The 20605-nt window shown below is 47.3% G+C and overlaps 3 protein-coding genes across 3 annotated transcripts; all 3 read left to right on the top strand.

Annotated features, from left to right (window-relative positions):
- Nucleotides 1-4110: 4110 nt before the first annotated feature.
- On the top strand, nucleotides 4111-6392 carry LOC125550486 (7-methyl-GTP pyrophosphatase-like). The gene is made up of 9 exons (XM_048713493.1): nucleotides 4111-4263; nucleotides 4368-4439; nucleotides 4549-4623; nucleotides 4740-4826; nucleotides 4888-4957; nucleotides 5058-5149; nucleotides 5243-5284; nucleotides 5871-5951; nucleotides 6067-6392. The coding sequence occupies exons 1-9, from the start codon at nucleotides 4228-4230 to the stop codon at nucleotides 6154-6156; spliced, it is 645 nt and encodes a 214-aa protein (XP_048569450.1). The 5' UTR covers nucleotides 4111-4227; the 3' UTR covers nucleotides 6157-6392.
- Nucleotides 6393-9621: 3229 nt separating this feature from the next.
- On the top strand, nucleotides 9622-11606 carry LOC125550487 (7-methyl-GTP pyrophosphatase-like). The gene is made up of 9 exons (XM_048713494.1): nucleotides 9622-9863; nucleotides 9956-10027; nucleotides 10125-10199; nucleotides 10288-10374; nucleotides 10476-10545; nucleotides 10636-10727; nucleotides 10944-10985; nucleotides 11145-11225; nucleotides 11339-11606. Exons 1-9 carry the CDS (start codon nucleotides 9828-9830, stop codon nucleotides 11420-11422), a joined length of 639 nt encoding a protein of 212 aa, XP_048569451.1. The 5' UTR covers nucleotides 9622-9827; the 3' UTR covers nucleotides 11423-11606.
- Nucleotides 11607-17623: 6017 nt separating this feature from the next.
- On the top strand, nucleotides 17624-20030 carry LOC125550485 (60S ribosomal protein L6, mitochondrial-like). The gene is made up of 2 exons (XM_048713492.1): nucleotides 17624-17858; nucleotides 19379-20030. The coding sequence occupies exon 2, from the start codon at nucleotides 19428-19430 to the stop codon at nucleotides 19740-19742; it is 315 nt and encodes a 104-aa protein (XP_048569449.1). The 5' UTR covers nucleotides 17624-17858; nucleotides 19379-19427; the 3' UTR covers nucleotides 19743-20030.
- The last annotated feature ends 575 nt before the right edge of the window (nucleotides 20031-20605 follow it).

Here is a 20605-nt window from a genome sequence, read left to right as displayed (position 1 = left end):
TCATGTTGGTCATTCAGTTATACATACCCCTCATCGCAAAATACACCTTAGGAAAATCATGCATGTCCCTAGTGCTCATAAGAATCTCCTTTCTGTTGATAGAATTGCCATTGATAACCATGTCTTCCTTGAGTTTCACCCTTTCTTCTTTTTTATCAAGGATTAGGTCACGAAGAAAGTACTCTATCAAGGTAGATGTGTTCGAGGGCTTTACCCGTTGCTTCCGGAGTTTACAAGATTCAATAAACAAGTCCACAGTGCCATCAAATTATCTTCCACACGATGGCATGATCACTTAGGACATGCTTCTTTTTCTTTGGTTGAACGTTTGCTTAGAAAGAATAAGCTCTCGTTTGTTGGAGAGCGTAATACTGAAACTATTTGTGATTCTTGCCAAAGAGCAAAATGTCATCAATTGACATACCCCATCTCTACTAGTGTTTCTACTCAACCTTTGCAATTAATCTTCTCAGATGTTTGGGGCCCTGCCCCTAGTTCTGTTGGTAGACACACGTATTATGTCAGTTTCATCGATGACTACAGTAAATTCTCTTGGATTTATCTTCTTAAGAAAATATCCGATGTTTTCCAAGTGTTTCTGAATTTCCAAGCGTTAGTAGAACGCAAGTTTGATCATAAGATCGTTGTTGTCCAATCGGACCGGGGAGGGGAATATGAAAAGTTGAATTCCTTCTTCCAAATTCTTGGTATTTCACACCACGTGTCGTGTCCACATGCTCACCAACAAAACGGATCGGCTGAGCGCAAGCACCGCCATATTGTTGAAGTTGGTCTTGCTCTTCTAGCCGGTGCTTCTATGCCCCTTAAGTTTTGGGACGAAGCCTTTTTGACCGTCGTGCATATTATTAACATGCTTCCTAGTCGTGTCATACACAACGAAACTCCCATGAAACAGCTTCTCAACACTAAGCCAGACTAGAAATCCCTTCGCGTCTTTGGCTGTGCTTGCTAGACGAATCTCCGTCCCTATAACAATAGGAAGCTTATGTTTAGGTCAAAACAATGTGTATTTCTTGGGTACAGTGCCCAACACAAAGGTGTTAAATGCCTTGTCGTTGCCACTGGTCGTGTTTATATATCCGGTGATGTGGTCTTTGACGAAATAAAGTTCCCTTTTTCTGATCTACACCCAAATGTCGGAGCCCTTCTTCGCAAAGAAATCCTTCTCTTGTCTCCTCATCTCACCGGCATTGATCAAGGGGGTAATAACTGTGATGATCAACTATTGACTAATCCCATGTATGAGCCTTGTGATGACGCAGGAGAACATGCAGAAAAAAATCGAGGCCAAAATGATGAAGAAATCGCCTCAACACAGCCATATCGCATGTGTCCAGGCGTAGGGAACAAATCCTCCCTGGGATCCGCACCGTCAGACGTGCCAGGTGCATCGTCTTCGGGGTCACCGCCTGCAGGTGCGCCAGGCGGGCCAGGGCAATCCGCCTCCGAATCCGCGACGGCTTCCTCGTCAGGTGCGGTCGGGCGCTCGGGCGGGAGCGGCTCCGGCACCGACACCTGGCGGCCCGCGGGTGGCTCTACTGAGACGCGGTTCCCGGTCCAACCAATTTGCTACAAGCGGCGCGAAGCGGCCCGCTCGACAGGCACGGGGACAGGCATGGGGACAGGCACGGAACCCCGTGTTGATGCGCCATCATGTGACAATGATGAGGCATGCAGGGTCGGATCTTCTGTGGCCATTGCGCCATGCAGAACTCCTTCGACTGCCACAGAAGATCAAGCTCAGGTGGATCCGGTGGATCCGGCGGATTCGGCTGGCGTTGTGTCAGAAACCACCTCGGGATCAGCTGCAACAGCAGATTCGCTGCATGTCCCGGGATCTTCTGTGGCACAAGCTTCAACAACATTGTCCCAACACCGCACACGACTACAAAAAGGGGTAATCCAACCTGTTAATTATAAGCATGTAACCAAATATGGGCTGGTTTGTTCCACAGGTGAACCTAGTGAACCACACACGCTTGAAGAGGCACTTGGTGATGAAAAATGGAAAAAGGCCATGGATGAAGAGTACATGGCATTACAGAAAAATAAGACTTGGCATTTGGTTCCTCCACGGCAAGGTAAAACCTCATTGACTGCAAGTGGGTATTCAGAATTAAAAGAAAATTTGATGGAACTATTGATCGCTATAAGGCAAGACTCGTTGCAAAAGGCTTTAAACAGCGTTATGGTATAGACTATGAGGACACCTTTAGTCCTGTTGTAAAGGCTGCCACTATTCGCCTGGTTTTGTCTATTGCTGTTTTCAGGGGCTGGAGTCTCAGACAGCTAGATGTACAGAACGTGTTTCTCCATGGTGTTCTGGAATAGGAAGTGTACATGAAGCAACCTCCTGGGTTTCTGAACAAGAATGCACCTTCTCATGTGTGCAAACTTGACAAGTCGCTATATGGACTGAAGCAGGCTCCAAGGGCGTGGTACTCTCGTCTCAGTCACAAAATGCAAACTCTTAGTTTTATTCCTTCTAAGTCTGACACCTCATTGTTCATTTACAACAAGTACAACACACATATATTTGTTCTCATATATGTTGATGACATTATTGTCACAAGCTCTTCAGATGAGGCCATAACAGGACTTTTGAAGGATCTTGGGTCAGAATTTGCACTCAAGGATCTTGGAAACTTGCATTACTTTTTAGGAATTGAGGTGAAGAAACATGATGATGGACTTCATCTCTCTCAGGAAAAGTATGCAACAGATCTGGTTAAGAAAGCTAGCTTGCAAGGTTGTATACCTTCACCTTGGTCTCAATTTTAGCAAGTCATCATCAACACTTATTAGTGCTTTCTCAGATTCTGATTGGGCAGGATGTCTAGATGATAGACGCTCAACCGGTGGCTTTGCAGTATTCTTTGGTTCTAACTTGATTTCATGGTGTGCAAGAAAACAAGCTACTGTTTCCAGGTCCAGTACAGAAGCAGAGTACAAAGCATTAGCTAATGCTACAACTTAGATTATATGGGTACAATCCATGTTGAAGGAACTTGGTGTCAGAAGTACCCCAGCTCCATGTTTGTGGTGTGATAACCTTGGTGCCACTTACCTATCTGCTAACCCTGTTTTTCATGCCAGAACCAAGCATATTGAGATAGATTTTCACTTTGTACGAGAAAGAGTTGCCAAGAAGCAACTTGACATTAGGTTTGTGCATTCCAGAGATCAAATTGCAGATGGATTCACAAAACCTCTGCCTACAAGAAGTTTTGAGGACTTCAAACATAATCTCAACTTGATGAAGTTGTGATTAAGGGAGGGTGTTAAACAGGTCATTACAACCTGTCACGGCTGTCTAAGGAGATATATGACCGGCTTAGAGATAGACTTGGTAGTTAGCTCTTATACCTATTTATTGTAACCACCTTTATCTCTTTCTCTCCAAGATTGTAATCTCCTGTAATATCTCAACCTCTCTTGTATGCGCATCAGGGTTATTGCGCCCCTGCATATAACACGTAGTCGTCTCCTCCAACGAGGGTAAGACGTTTCCGCATCTCGCACATTATCCTGTTTTGTGTGTTCATAGTTTGTCTCTTTATGGCTGTGTGTGACAGAAGTTTCTTCTCTGCACAATAAAAGGAAAAGCAATCTAACTATATCAATCTTTCCTTTTTTGTGAGCAAAACTTTGGAGCCTACATGACTTTTTAGAGTGTAAATACATGATAATTTCCGGCATTCAAATTGAAGCAGTTGTGGACAAAACTCTGGGAGTATATCACATGTGGCCATGATCATTGTCTTGGGATTTCATGTTGGATGCATTGTGTCAAAACCATGGCCACCATCGATAAGGGTCGAAATAAGGATAAGCGGCAACATAGATGGGGCAATGTGTTACAATAAAGGACATCGACCTGTGAGGGGTGTTGAGACATACTTATATTTGGCTATCCACGTGTGATTGTTTTTTCTCCCGTTGCAACGCACGGGCATGTTTGCTAATATATTTAATTTGCCATGTACGCACACCGGTCAACCGTCAAAGAACTGACGAACCAGCTTTAGCGATGGTCTACTCTTAATCCCCACTGCGTCCTAAACTATTACCGTCAAATTCGAACTCTGACAAACTCAAGGCTTCGGATACTTGGAATCCAAGGAAGTAGCGGAGCCATTTAACAGTCTGTGAGCCTCTTCACGGTTCAGATCCCTCACCCGAGCTCCGCAGGAGAAGAATTTAGGCATGGCTTCCACCTGCAACGACTCCCCATCGTTCAAGGTACACACATCTCTTGTCAACCTATACGGCCTCTCACCATTTGCAACGAGCATCCTTCAACCTCGATCTGCTCTAAGCCTCTCGCTTCATGCGATTCCTTGAAGATCATACTTGGGTCCTCGTCGCCGGCGCGCCGCGCGATCCTGTCAGACATGGGATACGAGTTCACGGTCATGGTGGGGGTGCCCTCAGCTCACCAAGTTCCCGTATTCTGCTGAGACAGTAGACTTTTTTAGCCTGTACATACTTGCTGATGAAGTGGATATTTGGTGTATGTGCTGCCAGAGCGCTGACATCGACGAGAAGGCCATCAGGAGGGAGACGCCGGAGGAGCTGGTCAAGGCCTTGGCCGAAGCCAAGGTACCAACGAGTAGCTGCTAAGCTCAGAACGACTGACTTGATGCCGTGCTTCCTATGAAGTTTGTGATACAATCTTGGGGTGCTTCTTGAATCTTGATCGCGCCATATGTGTGTAGGCGGACGCCATTCAACTGAACCTTGCTGACGGCTGTGCTGATCGAGGCAGCAGAGATCGACCTACCCTTCTGATCACTTCTGACCAGGTATACATGGACATCGATTAATCTGTTTCGTTGGGAGTCTGACATGACACCGTTAATGAAGGTTAAGGTGAGCAAAGGGATGATACGGGAGAGGCCGACGAGCACGGAGGAAGCCAGGGAATTCATCAAGGGTAACGAGCCTTTTGACTATCGTCTTCTTCTTGTGGACTCACACAAGATACAGTATGCATATGGTTGTAACCAAATGTTTCGTGCCTGCTGTGGTGACAGGGTACTCGGGTGATGTAGCATTTGCAATGAACTATGTTCTGGTGACCAACCTGAGCACCGGGGGTAGGAAAGGGGGGTGGGATATACCTGAGGTAACTGCATTTCCAACTGAACTTGCTAATACTACTTTCCTATGAGAAGAGACTGAAACTCACCATGATTTTGGACTTTTGGTCCATCTGCAGATCTGTTTTCACCACATACCAGACGAGTTCATCGAAAAAGTCGTAAGTTTTCAATCCCTGCCCAACAAACTGCATCCTTCAAAAAAAAATTAAACGCAAATAACATCAACCATTGGGCATTGGCCGATTTTGTAAAAAAATAACACTATAAAAATTCGGTAATGCTATTCAGTTGACGTTCGCTGGGAGGGGATGGAAAATCGAGTGTTTTTATGGCAATTTATATTGCCGCAACGATGACAACTTTAGTTTGCAAGCACGGCAAATCCTGGCAAAAATGAACTGAAACGGATTTGTCATGCTTGCCAAATAAACCTACCATCCTCGGCCAACATAAATTGTCATGCAAATCATTCACAATTACCATGCTTCCCAGATGGCGTTCGCTGGTTAAAAGGGTCCTAAAAGTTAAGCCAAGGACGAGCGGTTCAATTTACGCCGACGTGGGAGCAATGTGGACAATTTTTTTCTCTCAGATCAGTTTGGCCTTAATTGATCAAATAGACGAGTTCATAGCCTAAATTTGATCACTTTCTGAGTTTTTTCCTAAAATATGCAACTTCTTTGAGTTAATGGACTAATGACACATTTCACTCGGTAATTAAGACTACATCCTGCTACGTTCCAGGTGAAGGAAGGAGGCATGACTTGCGTGGCTGGGGGCCTCAGGTTGATGCATCCATCATCTTTGCCGTTCATCAAGGAACTAGTGAGCAAATTCTTCCAAATAGCCCATACTTAAAAAACGTGGAGATCAGGACTGCATATCCACTTCACTGTTCTGACCCTCCATCACTGTTTTGGTTTCTGCGTTTGTTGCGCAGGTTGGTACGGTGGATAGCGTTCGAGGACTTCCAAGAAACCTCACCGAGAAGCTCATTCGAGAATCCCTACAAGAAACCGTTGAAATGTAGGATGTCGTTATTCTCATTATTATTCAAATCTTACAAGGAGATAAGATGTGTACAATCTAGGACTCTTGCTCCTTGTTGTATATTAGAACAATAGAACAACCCAATGTATTCAAGTAAGAGTCCACAAACAATTGCTTGATAAAGGAGGAAGGCCCCGGATAGGGCGGGTTTCTAACTCTCCTTAAATTGTTACTCATAGTATATCTAAATATGATAAAACACATAAAACCCTTCCGTGGAAGAAAATAAAGAAGTGATACTTGTATACTAAGCATATTGCACAAATTTCCTCGTCAAAGCCTTGTAGTGAGAGATTTTGGCAAAACTCGAACAAGAGAATAGTACAATTATTCCTTTAGGTATGTGAAGTTTCTACTCCTACGACAATCGACGGTTAAGCTTGTAGGTGCTTACCTACGTACCCGAGTTTGAAACCTAGGAATAGACGGTGTCTTCTTGCCATCAATGATCATCAGACCGCAACACAACCACCAAGCTGACTAGCTAAGTGCTTGGGAGAGATATGAAAGAAAACAAACTTATATTACTTGGATTGCTAAGCTAATCCAAATTATGCTCCATCTCCCTTTCCCTGCAAAAACAAAAGGCTCCCTCTAGTATCAAGTTTACACAATGTTTGAGTTTGGTCGAAAGTTAGTTTCACTATGAGTATTATTTCATAATCAAAACCGTTCTAAAGTTAGGGAGGGTTCTTGAGTAAATTTACAACAACAAAATACATATATGGATTCATGGTGCATGATAACAGTCATAAATTAGCCCTAGATCTTATACCTTAGTCGAATTAGCTTGACCATTATAAATGTTATGCAAGAAGCACCGATAGGTTCCGTGGCGGTGGCATGGGGACCGGCCAGGGCCTTGACCCCACCCCAACGATATGTATTTGGTATTAAGTTCATGTGAATAGTAAAAATCTCTCCTTTCGTAGCCTCCCACCCATCTCAACATAAGGATTTCAAATCCTGCCTCTGACACTGGATAGGCTGGGATGAGCAAATGAAGATATCGACTTGTTATAATAAAGTGAAAACCACCAAACCGTGACCGCTGATGATCTAAAAACATCAAATCGTCAGCATGCTCTTGACAGGTAAGAGCTCATTGTTAATCTTTTGTCAGAAGACTTACATACGGACGAAGTTTGGCAACCATCAAGGACCTATGAGTGGGCCATGGTTGGTCTCAGCGCCCCCCCCCCCCCCCTCGGACAATTGGCATCATACTCTGACTTGCCGAAATCCTTCCAAGAAAGTCCATCGGCATGGGAAAGCCGAGGAACGCTATTCCCATCGACATCGCTGCCCCTACTTTACGGATGGCGAAGAACTTGAGACCTATGTAGCATGAATCAGACACTCAGATCCGGGGTCCACCACCCACCCATCATCGTGGCGGTCGGCGTGGAGTAGGGGAACCCATGGTAGCATCAACTAGTGGAGAGATGAACAACGGCCGCCTCTTGGTTGTACGTAGGGAGGAAATGTAACAAAACAATTCACCTCTTACAATCTTATGACCCCTCTTTTTGTCTTTGCATTTTTTTTTATTTAGACCTATCTTCTACTCTAGTTTTCCTTTATGTTTTTCTTTGTTACCCGTTCGCTTTATTATTTAAGAAATAGTTTGACACTGAATGATACTACTAAATATATACTTGCATTGCATGTTAATATTACGTAGGATATAATTACTCGGTTAATGATGACAATGATATCAATTATGAAAGGGTGTTAAACATGTTTAGTGCTAAATATATTGCAAAACAGTGAAGTGGCGTACAACGTTAGATAGATGCGGTTGAACGGGTGATATTTGTTGGATCTCTACAACTCGCTCTTTTTAATCTTGATAAGTTGATATATATATATTTCGATGCGCGGGCGAGTGCGGTGGGTTTCCTAGCAGTGCGTTGAACTCGCTCTCCCCTTCTCCCTGTTCTTGGACTATTTGCCGAACTTTGTATTTCCGTTCTAAGTAATGGAAAGGGGGTTTGCCCGGTTCAAAAAAAAGTTGATATATATATAGGGTCGTGCTATTCGTCACCCTGGGTGAGGCATAGTTATTCTTCACCCCCCTCTATTTTACTATCAATGCACCGTAAATTTACGTTCCGTAAGTTTTGTCTTATTTCCGACGCAAAAAGGGACCGTAAGAAAATATATAATCGCCGTAAAAAATATTTTATGTTATGTAAAATTATAAACATAAAAACATAGTCTAAAATACACATAAACTGCAAATTTTCTTGTCTTATGACCTATATTTTTATTTTCTTATGTCAAATTTTACGTAATGAATCAATAGGAATGTAACTATTTGAATTTGAAATGTAATTTAATTATAAAATGATCGTAAGATTACCTCGGGTGAAGAATAACTTATTCTGCATCCTGGTTGATGAATAAGTTATTTTTCACCCGAGGTAATCTTACGATCGCTTCATAAACAAATTACATTTGAAATTCAAATAGTTACATTCATATTGATTCACTATGTAAAATTTGACATAAGAAAATAAAAATATAGGTCATAAAACAAGAAAATTTGCAGTTTATGTGTATTTTAGACTATGTTTTTACGTTTGTAATTTTACATAAGATAAAATATTTTTTACGGCGATTATATATTTTCTTACGGTCCCTTTTTGCGTCAAAAATAAGACAAAACGTACGAAACGTAAAATTACGGTGTATTGATGGTAAAATAGAGGGGGTGAAGAATAACTATTACTCACCCAGAATGACGAATAGCGTATATATATATATATATATATATATATATATATATATATATATATATATGTTGCACCAACTTTTCTGAAAAAACAATTTAATAGAATATAAGCCTTCGCTTTATGCTCGACATTTTTTTGCGAGGATATGCTTTAGTTAAAAAATAGTTAGAAGGTAGATAATCTTCTATCTTTTTTCATAGAAAAGGGAGTTAATCAATGAATACGAATATGACTCTTGTCAATCGTCTTGTTTGACAGGTAAATCTTTTCTTTTTGCTGGGATTTGACAAGTAATTCAACTAAGTAGATTAAGTGTTGTTTGTTAAATACTCACAGAAAAAGAGTAGCCAACTTTCATTACTTCTTCCGTTTTTATTTACTCCACATATTAGCTTGACCAATTTTACTCGCAGAAAAAGAGGTAGCCAATTTTACAAACTTTGACCAATTTTATAAAGAAAAATCCATATACAATACCAAATCAATACCATTAAATTCATTATTGAATATACTTTCACATCATATAGATTTTTGTAAATGTTCATATCTTCAAAAAAAAACTTGATCAAATTTAATAAAGTTTGATTTCAGTTAAAATTAATTTGCCGACAGATAAAAAAAACGAATGGAGCACTGGAGAATGTTCACTGTAAAGTGTCATGCCGCACTCCAAGTATCCACATTGCCGCGTACAACTGGTCAACCGTCAAAAGCACTGAATAAATTAGTACCGATGATCAATCCTTAATCCCCCTTTGTTATACTTATCAAGTAGTAGTACTTCCAACTCTAATCAGCTCGAGGCTTGGATACTTGGAATCCAAGGAAGCAGCAGAACAAATTAAGAGCCTCAGATCAGAGCCTCCGCACGGTTCAGAATCCTCAGCTGAGCTCCGCAAGAGAAGAGCCAGGCATGGCTTCCAGCTCCAACAACTCCCCATCATTCAAGGTAAACACATCTCCTATCAACCTACGATCTCTCTCGGTAATTGGCCGCGCTTTATCTCCTCTAAGCTACTTGCTTCATGGGATTTCTTCAAGATCATACTCGGGTCGTCGTCCCCGGCGCGCCGCGCGATTCTGTCAGACATGGGATACCAGTTCGCCACCATGGTCGAGTACCCTGCACTTGCCGATCAAGCTTCGAGATTCGCCTCATCCTCTTTACCTGCCTGCTGATGGAGTGGGTATTTGGTGTGTGTGCTGCCAGAGCGCTGACATCGACGAGAGGGCCATCAGGAGGGAGAAGCCAGAGGAGCTGGTCAAGGCCTTGGCCGAAGCCAAGGTAGCAGCAGCTACGGCTCAGGAAACAATCTTCAGTTTGCTATGAACTTTGTGGTACAATCCTAGGACGTTTGTTTCTTGACATGTAGGCCGACGCCATTAAACTGAATCTTGTTGACGGCTGCGGTGATGGAGACAGCAGAGATCGGCCTACCCTTCTGATCACCTCAGACCAGGTATATATGGGCATCAACCAACTCAGTTCTATTCAGGCATAAACGGTAGCTGCTGTGCACACTGCACAGTGGTTGATTGTTGGATCGATTTTCCGGTGAAGGTCATGGTGAGCAAGGGGGCGATCAGGGAGAGGCCGAGGAGCACGGAAGAAGCCAGAGAATTCATCAAGGGTAAGTAACCATTTCACCTTCTCCTGGTTTCGCGAAGAACACGTTGGGTAATCAGAGAAATGCTGTGTGGTGTGCCTGGTGCTGTGGCAGGGTACTCGGGCGATCGAGCGTTTGCGGTGAACTATGTTCTGGTGACCAACCTGAGCACCGGAGGCAGGAAGGGGGGCTGGGATATACCCGAGGTATGTACTACTCCCTCCGTTATGAATTAGAATTACTTGTCGCAGGTATGGATGCATCTAGATGTATTTTAGTTCTAGATACATCCATTTCTGTGATGAGTAATTTGAAACGGAGGGAGTACCAGATTAACTTCAATTGCCTGAACTCGCTGCTTTCATCCCTGAAGAGAAATAGACTGAACCTAAAATGATTTGGACACGCATCTCCGTCTGCAGATCTGTTTCCACCACATACCGCACGAGTTCATCGAGGAAATCGTAAGTAACCTTTCCATCTACGCCCAGGAGATTATACTACCAGAAAAAAACAAAAATTGTATCCCTGTGTCAAGATGTTATGCACTACTTCTGCACCCAAAATGGCTGGGAAAACAGTAGGTGAATAAGACTGCATCCTTTTCGTGGCCTGTGTTGCAGGTGAAGGAGGGAGACATGACGTGCGTGGCCGGGGGGCTCAAGCTGACGCATCCATCGGTGCTGCCCTTCATCAGGGAACTAGTGAGCAGATTCATCTATACGGCCCAGAGCTCCTGCTTTGAAAACAGAGGACAGACAGACTGCAAATCCACTTGACCCTTCTGATTCCATTGCCATTTTGATTTGTTGCGCAGGTCGGTACGGCAGACAGTGTCCGAGGGCTTCCGAGGGAGCTCACGGAGAAGCTCATCCGAGAATCGCTGGAAGCCACATCCTAGCTGGACTGTATTTTTTGAACAAGCTGTCTCGAGTTTGCTGTATGTTGAGTATATTGTGTATGTATATGGTTGTGTATAGGAATTTACCTTCTGTTTTCTCTGTATAGTTGAGGTTGTGACTCATCTCTGTACTTATATATACGTGTCTGGTGCATCAATTAATACATTGCGATTGCACAGCTCACATCTTGCCTTTCTACATGGTATCTATCGCAGCACGATCCTAACCCTAAGCCACCGCCGCCGCCACGCCTCTACGCGCCGCCCCCGCCGCCTCTCCTCCCCGATGCCGCCATCAGCCGCCGCCGCCGCCGCCGCGCCTCTACGCGCCGCCCCCGCCGCCTCTCCTCCCCGCCGCCGCCATCAACCGCCGCCGCCGCCACCGTCCTCCCGGTCGCCGTCGCCGCTGCTGTTTGCCGCCGCCCCCTCCCCACCACTCCGCCTTCCGCCCCCGCCGCCTCTCCCCGAGGCCGCCGCCGCCGAACGCCGCTAGCTTTCGCCCACCTCCCGCCCCACCCCGTCCTCTCTCTCGCACCACTCGCCCGTGTCGCGCACCACACCTCCAGCCCGCGCCGCACCACCTCCTAAACCGCGCCGCGTCATGCGCCCCAAACCTTAACCCTAGTCATGAGCTCCTCCTCCTTCACCGTTTCAAACCCGTTTGCTGGTCCCGATGTCACTCTCGTCCGCGACCTCAACATCCATGAGCGTGTCCCGGTGAAGCTTAATCAAAACACCGCGTCCTACTCCGCTTGGAAGCGGTATTTTTCGCTTGTATTCCGTGAATACCTCCTGCACGGCCACGTGGACGGCACCGTGGACTCGGCGCTCATGATCAACGACGAGGAGTGGATGATCCTCAACGCCACCATCATCCGCTGGTTCTACCTCACCATCTCCAGCGACCTCTTCCACACCATGGTGGATGACGACGGCGACGCCTACGCGGTCTGGACCAAGCTCAACGGCCTCTTCATCGACAACAGGCTGCAGCGCAAGGTCCTTCTCCACGGCGAGTTTTATGGGTGCCAGCAGCTTGACTCGTCCATCGACGATTTCTGCATGCGCCTCAAGAAGCTTGCTGATGAGCTCCGTGATCTCAGGGAGACGATCGGCGACGAGCTCCTCATCGGCACCCTCACCGCCGGACTCAACGAGGATTTTGGGAACGCCGCCTCCAACCTCACCCTCATCCCGGAGCCTACCTTCGCTAAGGTGGTCGCGTACCTCAAGTTGAAGGAGCGCCGGATGCGGATGGCGCGGACTCGTGCAACCCACACCGCCCTCGTCACCGGCACCCGCGGGGCTCAAGGCCCGCCACCACCGCGCCTGACGCCGCCCCAGCCGGCTGCGCCCGCCCCGGCCGCTCCCTTCCCGCCGCCCCAGCCGGCTGCGCCCGCCTTCGCGCCCGCCCCGGCCGCTCCCTTCCCGCCGCCCCAGCCGGCTGCGCCCGCCTTCGCGCCCGCCCCGGCCGCTCCCTTCCCGCCGCCCCAGCCGGCGGCCAATAGGGGGGGGTCGTCGCGGCGACCACAAGCGGGGGGCGCCGGAGCTCAGGGAGGAGCACCCCGCCCGCCGCAGCTAGCCTATCAGCCGGCCCCGTGGTACGCTGGCCAGAACCCATGGACCGGTGTCGTGCACGCCTACTTCATGCCGGTTCCCCGTGCCCCTGCCCCGGGTATCCTCGGCGCCCGGGCACCGTCGCACCAGGCGTTCTACGCCACGCCGTAGTCCTATGCGGCGCCCTATGGTCAGCAGCCGCAGCCAGGCGGGCTGCCCCTGCTGCCCCTGACGGCCCCGCCACAGCCTCTCCCGCCGGTGCCATGGGACCCGGCCCTCCTGGTGGCACTCCACACCGCCCCTTCTCCATCCAGCTACACCGGCAGCGGTGACTGGTACATGGACACCGGAGCCACCGCCCACATGGCGGCTTATCCCGGTAACCTCCACACCTCCTATCCCGTCCACACTTCCAACCGCATCACCGTCGGCAAACATGCATGTCGCCTCGTGTCATGCATGTTGCCTCGGCAAACATGCTCGTCTCCCGTTTAGGGCTTCTTCTCATGTTGCATCGTACTCATTTGAGTTAATTCATAGTGATGTTTGAACATCTCCTGTTGCCAGTAACACGGGCTTTCTTTATTATCTTGTCATACTTGATGATTTCTCGCATTATGTGTGGACCTTCCCGTTGCGCCGCAAGTCGGATGCTATATCCACTCTCGCCGCCTTCTACTCCTATGTTCTCACGCAGTTTGGTCATCCCATTCTCGCATTGCAGACAGATAATGGGAAGGAGTTCGACAACCTCGTTGTTCGCACTCTTCTCACCACACATGGCACGACTTTTCGTCTCACTTGTGCGTACACCTCGCAGCAGAATGGTCGCGCTGAGCGTATCCTTCGCACTCTTAATGACTGCATTCGGACTCTTCTTTTTCATGCCAATGTGCCTCCGCGCTTTTGGCCTGACGCTCTTGCCACCGCTTCACTCCTCATTAACATCCGTCCATGTCGCACTCGCGGGAACTTTGCACCTCATCACCTTCTCTTCGGTGCACCACCTTCTTATGATGAGCTTCGCATCTTCGGCTGCCTTTGCTACCCTAGCATCGCCGCTACTGCGCCTCATAAGCTTGCACCCCGCTCCGTCGCCTGCATCTTTCTCGGCTACCCACCTAACACCAAGGGCTATCGCTGCTATGATCCCGTCTCCCATCGTGTTTTCACCTCCCGACACGTTTACTTTGATGAGATGGTGTTTCCGTTTCAGCAGCACATACCCCTTGTCGCCTCATCACCGCCGGCCACCAGCGGCCCTTCGGCGACTCCGTCAGGTGGACGGCCCCGCCCGGCTCTTGGACCGCCTCCGGGCTTTGGCGGTCCTTGCGTCATGGGACGAGCTGCATCGCGCGCCCCCACGCTGGCGCCTGCCCCCTCGGCCTCCTCGGCCGACGCCGTGGCTGGCGCCCCTCCCTCACCCGCCACCCCCGACTCAGGCGCCGCGGGCTCGGACGCCGCGGACTCGGGCACTCCAGGCTCGGCCGCCGGCCCCGTCGCCGACCGCCTCACCGATGGCTTCGCCGCCTGTCACGCCGACCGCTCCGCTGCTGCCGCCTGGCCCTGTTACACGGGCTAGAGCCGGCGTTCACCGTCTGAGCCTCCGGTACTCCAGCGATGAGTACCTCCTCGCCGTCTCCACCGTGGAGCCGTCTCCTCTTCCCGCGTCCGCTCGCGCAGCCCTCCGTGATCCTCACTGGCTTGCGGCGATGCAGGAAGAGTTCGACGCCCTTCAGCGGAACCGTACCTAGACACTGGTTCCCCGGCCTTCTCGCGCCAACGTCATCACCGGCAAGTGGGTTTTTTGCCACAAGACTCGCTCAGATGGTACCCTTGAGCGCTACAAGGCTCACTGGGTGGTTCGTGGTTTTCGGCAGCGCGCTGGCGTTGACTTCACTAAGACGTTTGCCCCAGTTGTCAAACCGGGCACGATCCGCACCGTCCTCCAGCTTGCAGTGTCCCGAGGCTGGCCAGTTCATCAGATGGATGCCTCCAACGCCTTCCTCCACGGCCATCTTGAGGAGCAGGTGTATTGTGAGCAGCCCACCGGTTTTGTCGACGCATCTCTTCCTGGCCATGTGTGTTTGCTGTCTCGGTCTCTCTACGGGCTCAAGCAAGCACCCCGCGCCTGGTACCAGCGGATCGCCGGGTTTCTTCAGACACTGGGTTTCAGCGTCACTCGCTCGAATGCCTCATTGTTCGTCTATCGCCACGGTGACACCACTGCATATCTGCTCCTGCATGTCGACGACATCATCCTGACGGCCTCCTCCACAACTCTTCTTCAGCAGATTACTCTTCGGCTGCGTGACGAGTTTGCCATCAAGGACTTGGGTGCTCTACATTATTTCCTTGGCATTGAGGTCGTTCGTCGCCTGGACGGTTTCTTTCTTCATCAGCAGAAGTATGCGCACGAGCTTCTTGAGCATGCTGGTATGCTCAATTGTCACCCTGCTGCTACTCCTGTTGACACGAAGGCCAAGGTTTCTGCTCTTGAGGGCTCTCCAGCATCGGATGCTCCCTTCTACCGGTCTATTGTTGGTGCTCTTCAGTATCTGACTCTCACCAGACCGGATCTGTAGTATGCTGTTCAGCAGGTGTGTCTTCACATGCACGCCCCTCGTGACTCCCATTGAACCCTCGTGAAGCGGATCCTCCGTTACATTCGCGGCACGATGACCCTTGGACTCACCCTCACGGCGTCCACTTCTCTGCAGATCATGGCCTACTCCGACGCGGACTGGGCTAGCTGCCCAGACACTCGTCGGTCCACCTCTGGCTACTGCGTCTACCTCGGTCCTTCACTCGTTTCATGGTCGTCTAAGCGACAACCCATGGTTTCGCGCTCCAGCGCGGAGGCTGAGTACCGAGCTATGGCTAACGCTGTTGTTGAGTGCACCTGGCTACGACAGTTACTCCAGGAGTTGTATCACGACGTCTCCCAGGCTACAGTTGTCTACTGCGATAATGTTTCTGCGGTGTACCTCTCCGCCAACCCCGTTCATCATCGTCGGACTAAACACATTGAGCTGGACATTCACTTTGTGCGCGAGCAGGTGGCCCTTGGATGCATTCGGATTCTCCACGTGCCGACTGCACAACAGTTCGCCGATGTGATGACGAAGGGACTGCCGACTTCCACCTTCGAGGAGTTTCGTTCCAGTCTCTGCGTCACTGGCGCCGCTACGACTGCGGGGGTGTTGAGTATATTGTGTATGTATATGTTTGTGTATAGGGCTCACCTCCTGTTTTCTCTGTATAGTTAAGGTTGTGGCCCACCTCTGTACTTATATATATGTGCCTGGTGCACCGATCAATACATCGTGATTGCACAGCCCACATCTTGCTTTTCTACACTGTAAAAAGGACTACTGTTTTGCTGTGCACTATTATGACGAGTATATGAAAATATAGTACGTCATTTGGGTACTCTTGGAAAAAAATACTTATCCCTGTTTCTTTTATGCAGTACTACTACTAGCCAACAATCACTCTGACTGAAAACCCAATCCAGGACAATGAAAACAAAAGTAGCATAAGAAAATGAATACATTTTTCACCCCATGTAGGGCCGGACCAAAAGCTGTAGCTCGTGAGCTTAATGAGCGCTTGATAGTTCGGCTTGTTATGCTCGTGGCTCGCTTCTTAATAAACAAAATCAATCATCAATTTCAGCTCGTTAAGCCTAACGAGCTTAACGAACGAGCTAACAAATTTCACATGTGGCTCATTAAGCTCGTTAGTAATAGCACAACACATATTTCATCTTACGTGACAAAATTATTTTAGCACATCAGTCTATCTATTCAATCTAATCTACATATGAGGCAATAAACTAGTGCATTTTCTTTTGTAGTCACCATCTTCATTCTTAAAAATCACATCTACACTCATCATGTAGACTGTAACACATCAGAATCTGTTAACGAGCGCTCACAAGTTTCAAACGAACCGAGCCGAGCAGGATTTTTTGCTCATTAATCTTACCGAGCTTAACGAGTCGAGCCTTAATGATCATGAACTTAACGAACCGCATAAACGCATTCACGCACGCCCTATCCATATAAGCACCTCCGAGAGACTGAGCCGTCACATTATTTTGAGATTGGCGAAGTCGTAACATACGCCTTCGCAGTCGACGAAAAAGTCTCGTCCCACTAAACATACATAGCTGAAAGGCCTGAAATAAATCCAAGAAAATGCGAGTATCAGTGTCAAATTTAGAAGTTAAACCCTGGTGGACTGGGAATACCACTCTCCTACTGGAAGAATATCAGGTGCTCCAGTAGCACCTCATCTTAGGTGGTCCGGTAGCATCCCGGCCAGATCCAACGGGCAACATTCACAGGATGTGGATCCCAGCGTCATTTCGAGCAAAACTCGCATTGACCAAATGTTGTCCATTCGATTCTGGATCCAATGACCGAGGTGCACCGGGAGCATCTGATATTCTTCCCTGTCCTTTTAACCATCCAATGTAAATTGGTTTGTGTCTAAAATACACTCCTTCAACACAGGGAAGTATTTAAGTATACTTGTCACTACTGTATTTTTTTTCTTTTTGAAAGATGCCACGACTGCATCTTCAATAAAAGAATTGAAAAAAGAACTAAGAAAAACTTGCCACAACTGCAATGGGCCGAAACCTCAAACGCAAATGGTTCTGGCCTAGACCCACCCTCAGCGGCGAGCACCGCCCAGCCCGCGCACAAGAGCATCCTAACCCTAGTTCGGCGACGACTCGGCGCGCGGCGGCGGTTGGTTCGGAGCCGACGAGGGCCACTCGGGGCACGCGAAGGGAGCGCAGCCGCCGGCCTCCGCCGTGGTTGCTCGCGGCATCGGCGAGGACGATCTCCTCGAGGGTTTCGCAGCCCAGGTGCGCCGATTACCACCCACCCGTCCCCCTCCCTGCTCGATCCGCCGGCTGCTCCCGCCATTCGTTGAATCACGTCCATTTCCGCTCGGAATCACTCGCCCTGTGAATTTGTTTGTGATGTTCCTTGACGCGACACGCTTAGGGCCTAGTGGACAGTGAATTGAAGTGTGGATGCTCCGTGTTTTTCGCGCTAGTATAATTCAACAATTACCCACCTAGGCGTGAACATCGCGAGCTCATTGTAAACTTATACTAGTAGTTTTTTACATCATCTTCGCAGTTAGTTTGTGTTGTTTGTGAAGGAGGCACGATAGTTTTTTCTGGTTTAGTGCCCAAGTGGCTTTGAATAGTGGTATGTATGTGTAGTATGTCTTTTGGCTTGTCAAAAGCCAAGATTTTCTTATAATGTATGATCAATTAATCCCATCGGTAGTCTATTTAGGCAGATGCTATCGATATCGCTGTGTTAGCTCGTGTCCAGTGTAGCATTGCGTGTGAGAATTGGCGATTTCCACCACCCTGACACCCCCATCTCTAAATTCATAGCTGCAAGCCTGCAATTTCACCTTTCGTTGAAAGAGAAACCCATTGGCGTTTCTATTTTATATGAAAGGCGTTTCCCAGTTCTGCATCAAAGGTAAATATGGTTATCACTGGAGAGAGACTGGGTTGTCACTCAGCATCCATGTCCGACAGTGAGCAGCAAAGAAATGAAATACAACAGGAAACAAACTATGAACATGATTTCACCCAACACCCTCTACTCCTGAGTCAACTTCATTCGGCCTTCCAAGGCTACTTCTTGAGCTGACTATTAGTCCATTCCCCCCCTTTCAATACCTCTTCCAATGTTGCAAGACACAAAGCAATCTTATCCTTAATTCCTTATGCATAGCAACAATTGGACATGACATCAAGTTCCTTTCAGTAAAATCTTGTTTTGAGTTGTCCAGAGTCCAACACACACATGCAAACTAATTTGGTTTTTCCTAAATCACACACTATAATTCCACAGAAAATTTGGCATCAAGATGAGACCCAAATAGAACGTGTGCAGTACCTTCCGCTGTTCCACATACACATAAACTTTGTTCCATGGCCAGGTCTTTTCAACCGATTGTTCCCTAGAAGGGAGTTCACCCTGTAAGACTTGCTACTTTGTGTATAACCTGGAATATTCCCTGTTTAGAGACTCGACATATGCCATCGTGAACCGCCATATTCAATAGTCGGGGAACCGAGTAGAGCTTCAGAGTTTAGAGTTAGCGTTTTCATCCTCCAGTTATTTCAGTAAGAGTTGTTTATTTGTGACCGTGCATCCTTTTTTATATGAGATTATCTGATGAATTCATATGTATTTCTACTGAATTTCTTGTCTTGGTCTGAAAATCATTTATCTAAGTAGTAAGTTCTGATCTGTATATATGTCAAATTGTCAGTACTTGCAGCATGACCATACTCCTGTTTGTTTACATGAGTGCTCAGTTTTGTGATGAACCTTTTGTCTTTGTTTTGTTAAGGTAACCCGGAATCAAACATTTCATCCTCAGACAAACTTCCCTTGTTGCAATGGAATCCAAGTTCTTTCGGTTCCTGAAGCTTGTCGGAGTTGGTTTCAAAGCAAGGACAGAGCAAGGAGGCCGCGAGTTGTTTCTGAAACTAGGTTACAGCCATGAGGTACAGTTCACTGCTCCACCCGCCGTCCGTGTCTTCTGCTTCAAACCCAACATAATATGCTGCACTGGCATCGACAAGCATAGAGTGCACCATTTCGCCGGAGCCGTGCGAAGCAGTAAACCTCCGGAAGTGTACAAGGGGAAGGGCATACTGTACATCGACGAGGTCATAAAGCTGAAGCCGGGGAAGAAGCAGCAGAAGAAGTAACACATGGGTGAGCCTCCCCATTTGACTTCTAGCCTGTTGTTAAGGCGCCGCGACGCGTTTGTTGCCGCAGATTTCATGTGGTTTTCTCTGTGCTGGGCTATTATGGCTAGCCCCGGTACCAGGCTGGACTTCGTAATAATACTCCGTATGCGACGTATGTGAATCGTCTGATGAACATGCATATCGTTGGGTGGGGGTGGATCAGCGGATTCCAACATTTTTGTTTTGTTTTGAGCTGGCTGGATGTGACGTATCTTCAATAGTTCAATGTGTTTGTTGCTGACACAACTCTCCATCTTTTCTCTACAAAATATTACTCCCTCCGTTCCTAAATATAAGTCTTTTTCGAGATTTCAAATGGACTACCATATAAAGAGTATATAGACATATCTTAGAGTCTAGATTCACTTATTTTGCATCGCATGTAGTCATCTATTGAAATCTCTAGAAAGACCTATATTTAGGAATGGAGGAAGTAATAGCTAGCTACTATCACCTTGTTCCAAATTATAAGATGTTTTGGATATTTCAATATGGATTATGTACGGACTGAAATGAGTGAACAAGTACGCTAAAATGCGTCTATACATCCAATTTAGGAAAAAATTAGAACATCTTATAATTCAAAACTTGAGGGAGTACCTTGTTATGATATTTGTTCTTCACAAATAATTCACGGTTCTGGATGTATGCTTTGTGATAGTGTTTTTGTTGAATCTGCTGCTTGGGGGTGATTTTCTTTTTATGTCGGCCTTGAAGGATCTTGATTAATTCAGAAAAAGGGAAAGAGAGCTGCCCGATTAATATACTTAAATCTAGACTAAAACTGTCACAATTATCCACGGAGGGCAACACTCGCTGAC

The sequence above is a fragment of the Triticum urartu genome, chromosome 4 (genome assembly GCF_003073215.2).
Source record: "Triticum urartu cultivar G1812 chromosome 4, Tu2.1, whole genome shotgun sequence".
Classification (NCBI taxonomy): Eukaryota; Viridiplantae; Streptophyta; class Magnoliopsida; order Poales; family Poaceae; genus Triticum; species Triticum urartu.
This window is presented reverse-complemented; position numbering and strand designations above follow the sequence as displayed.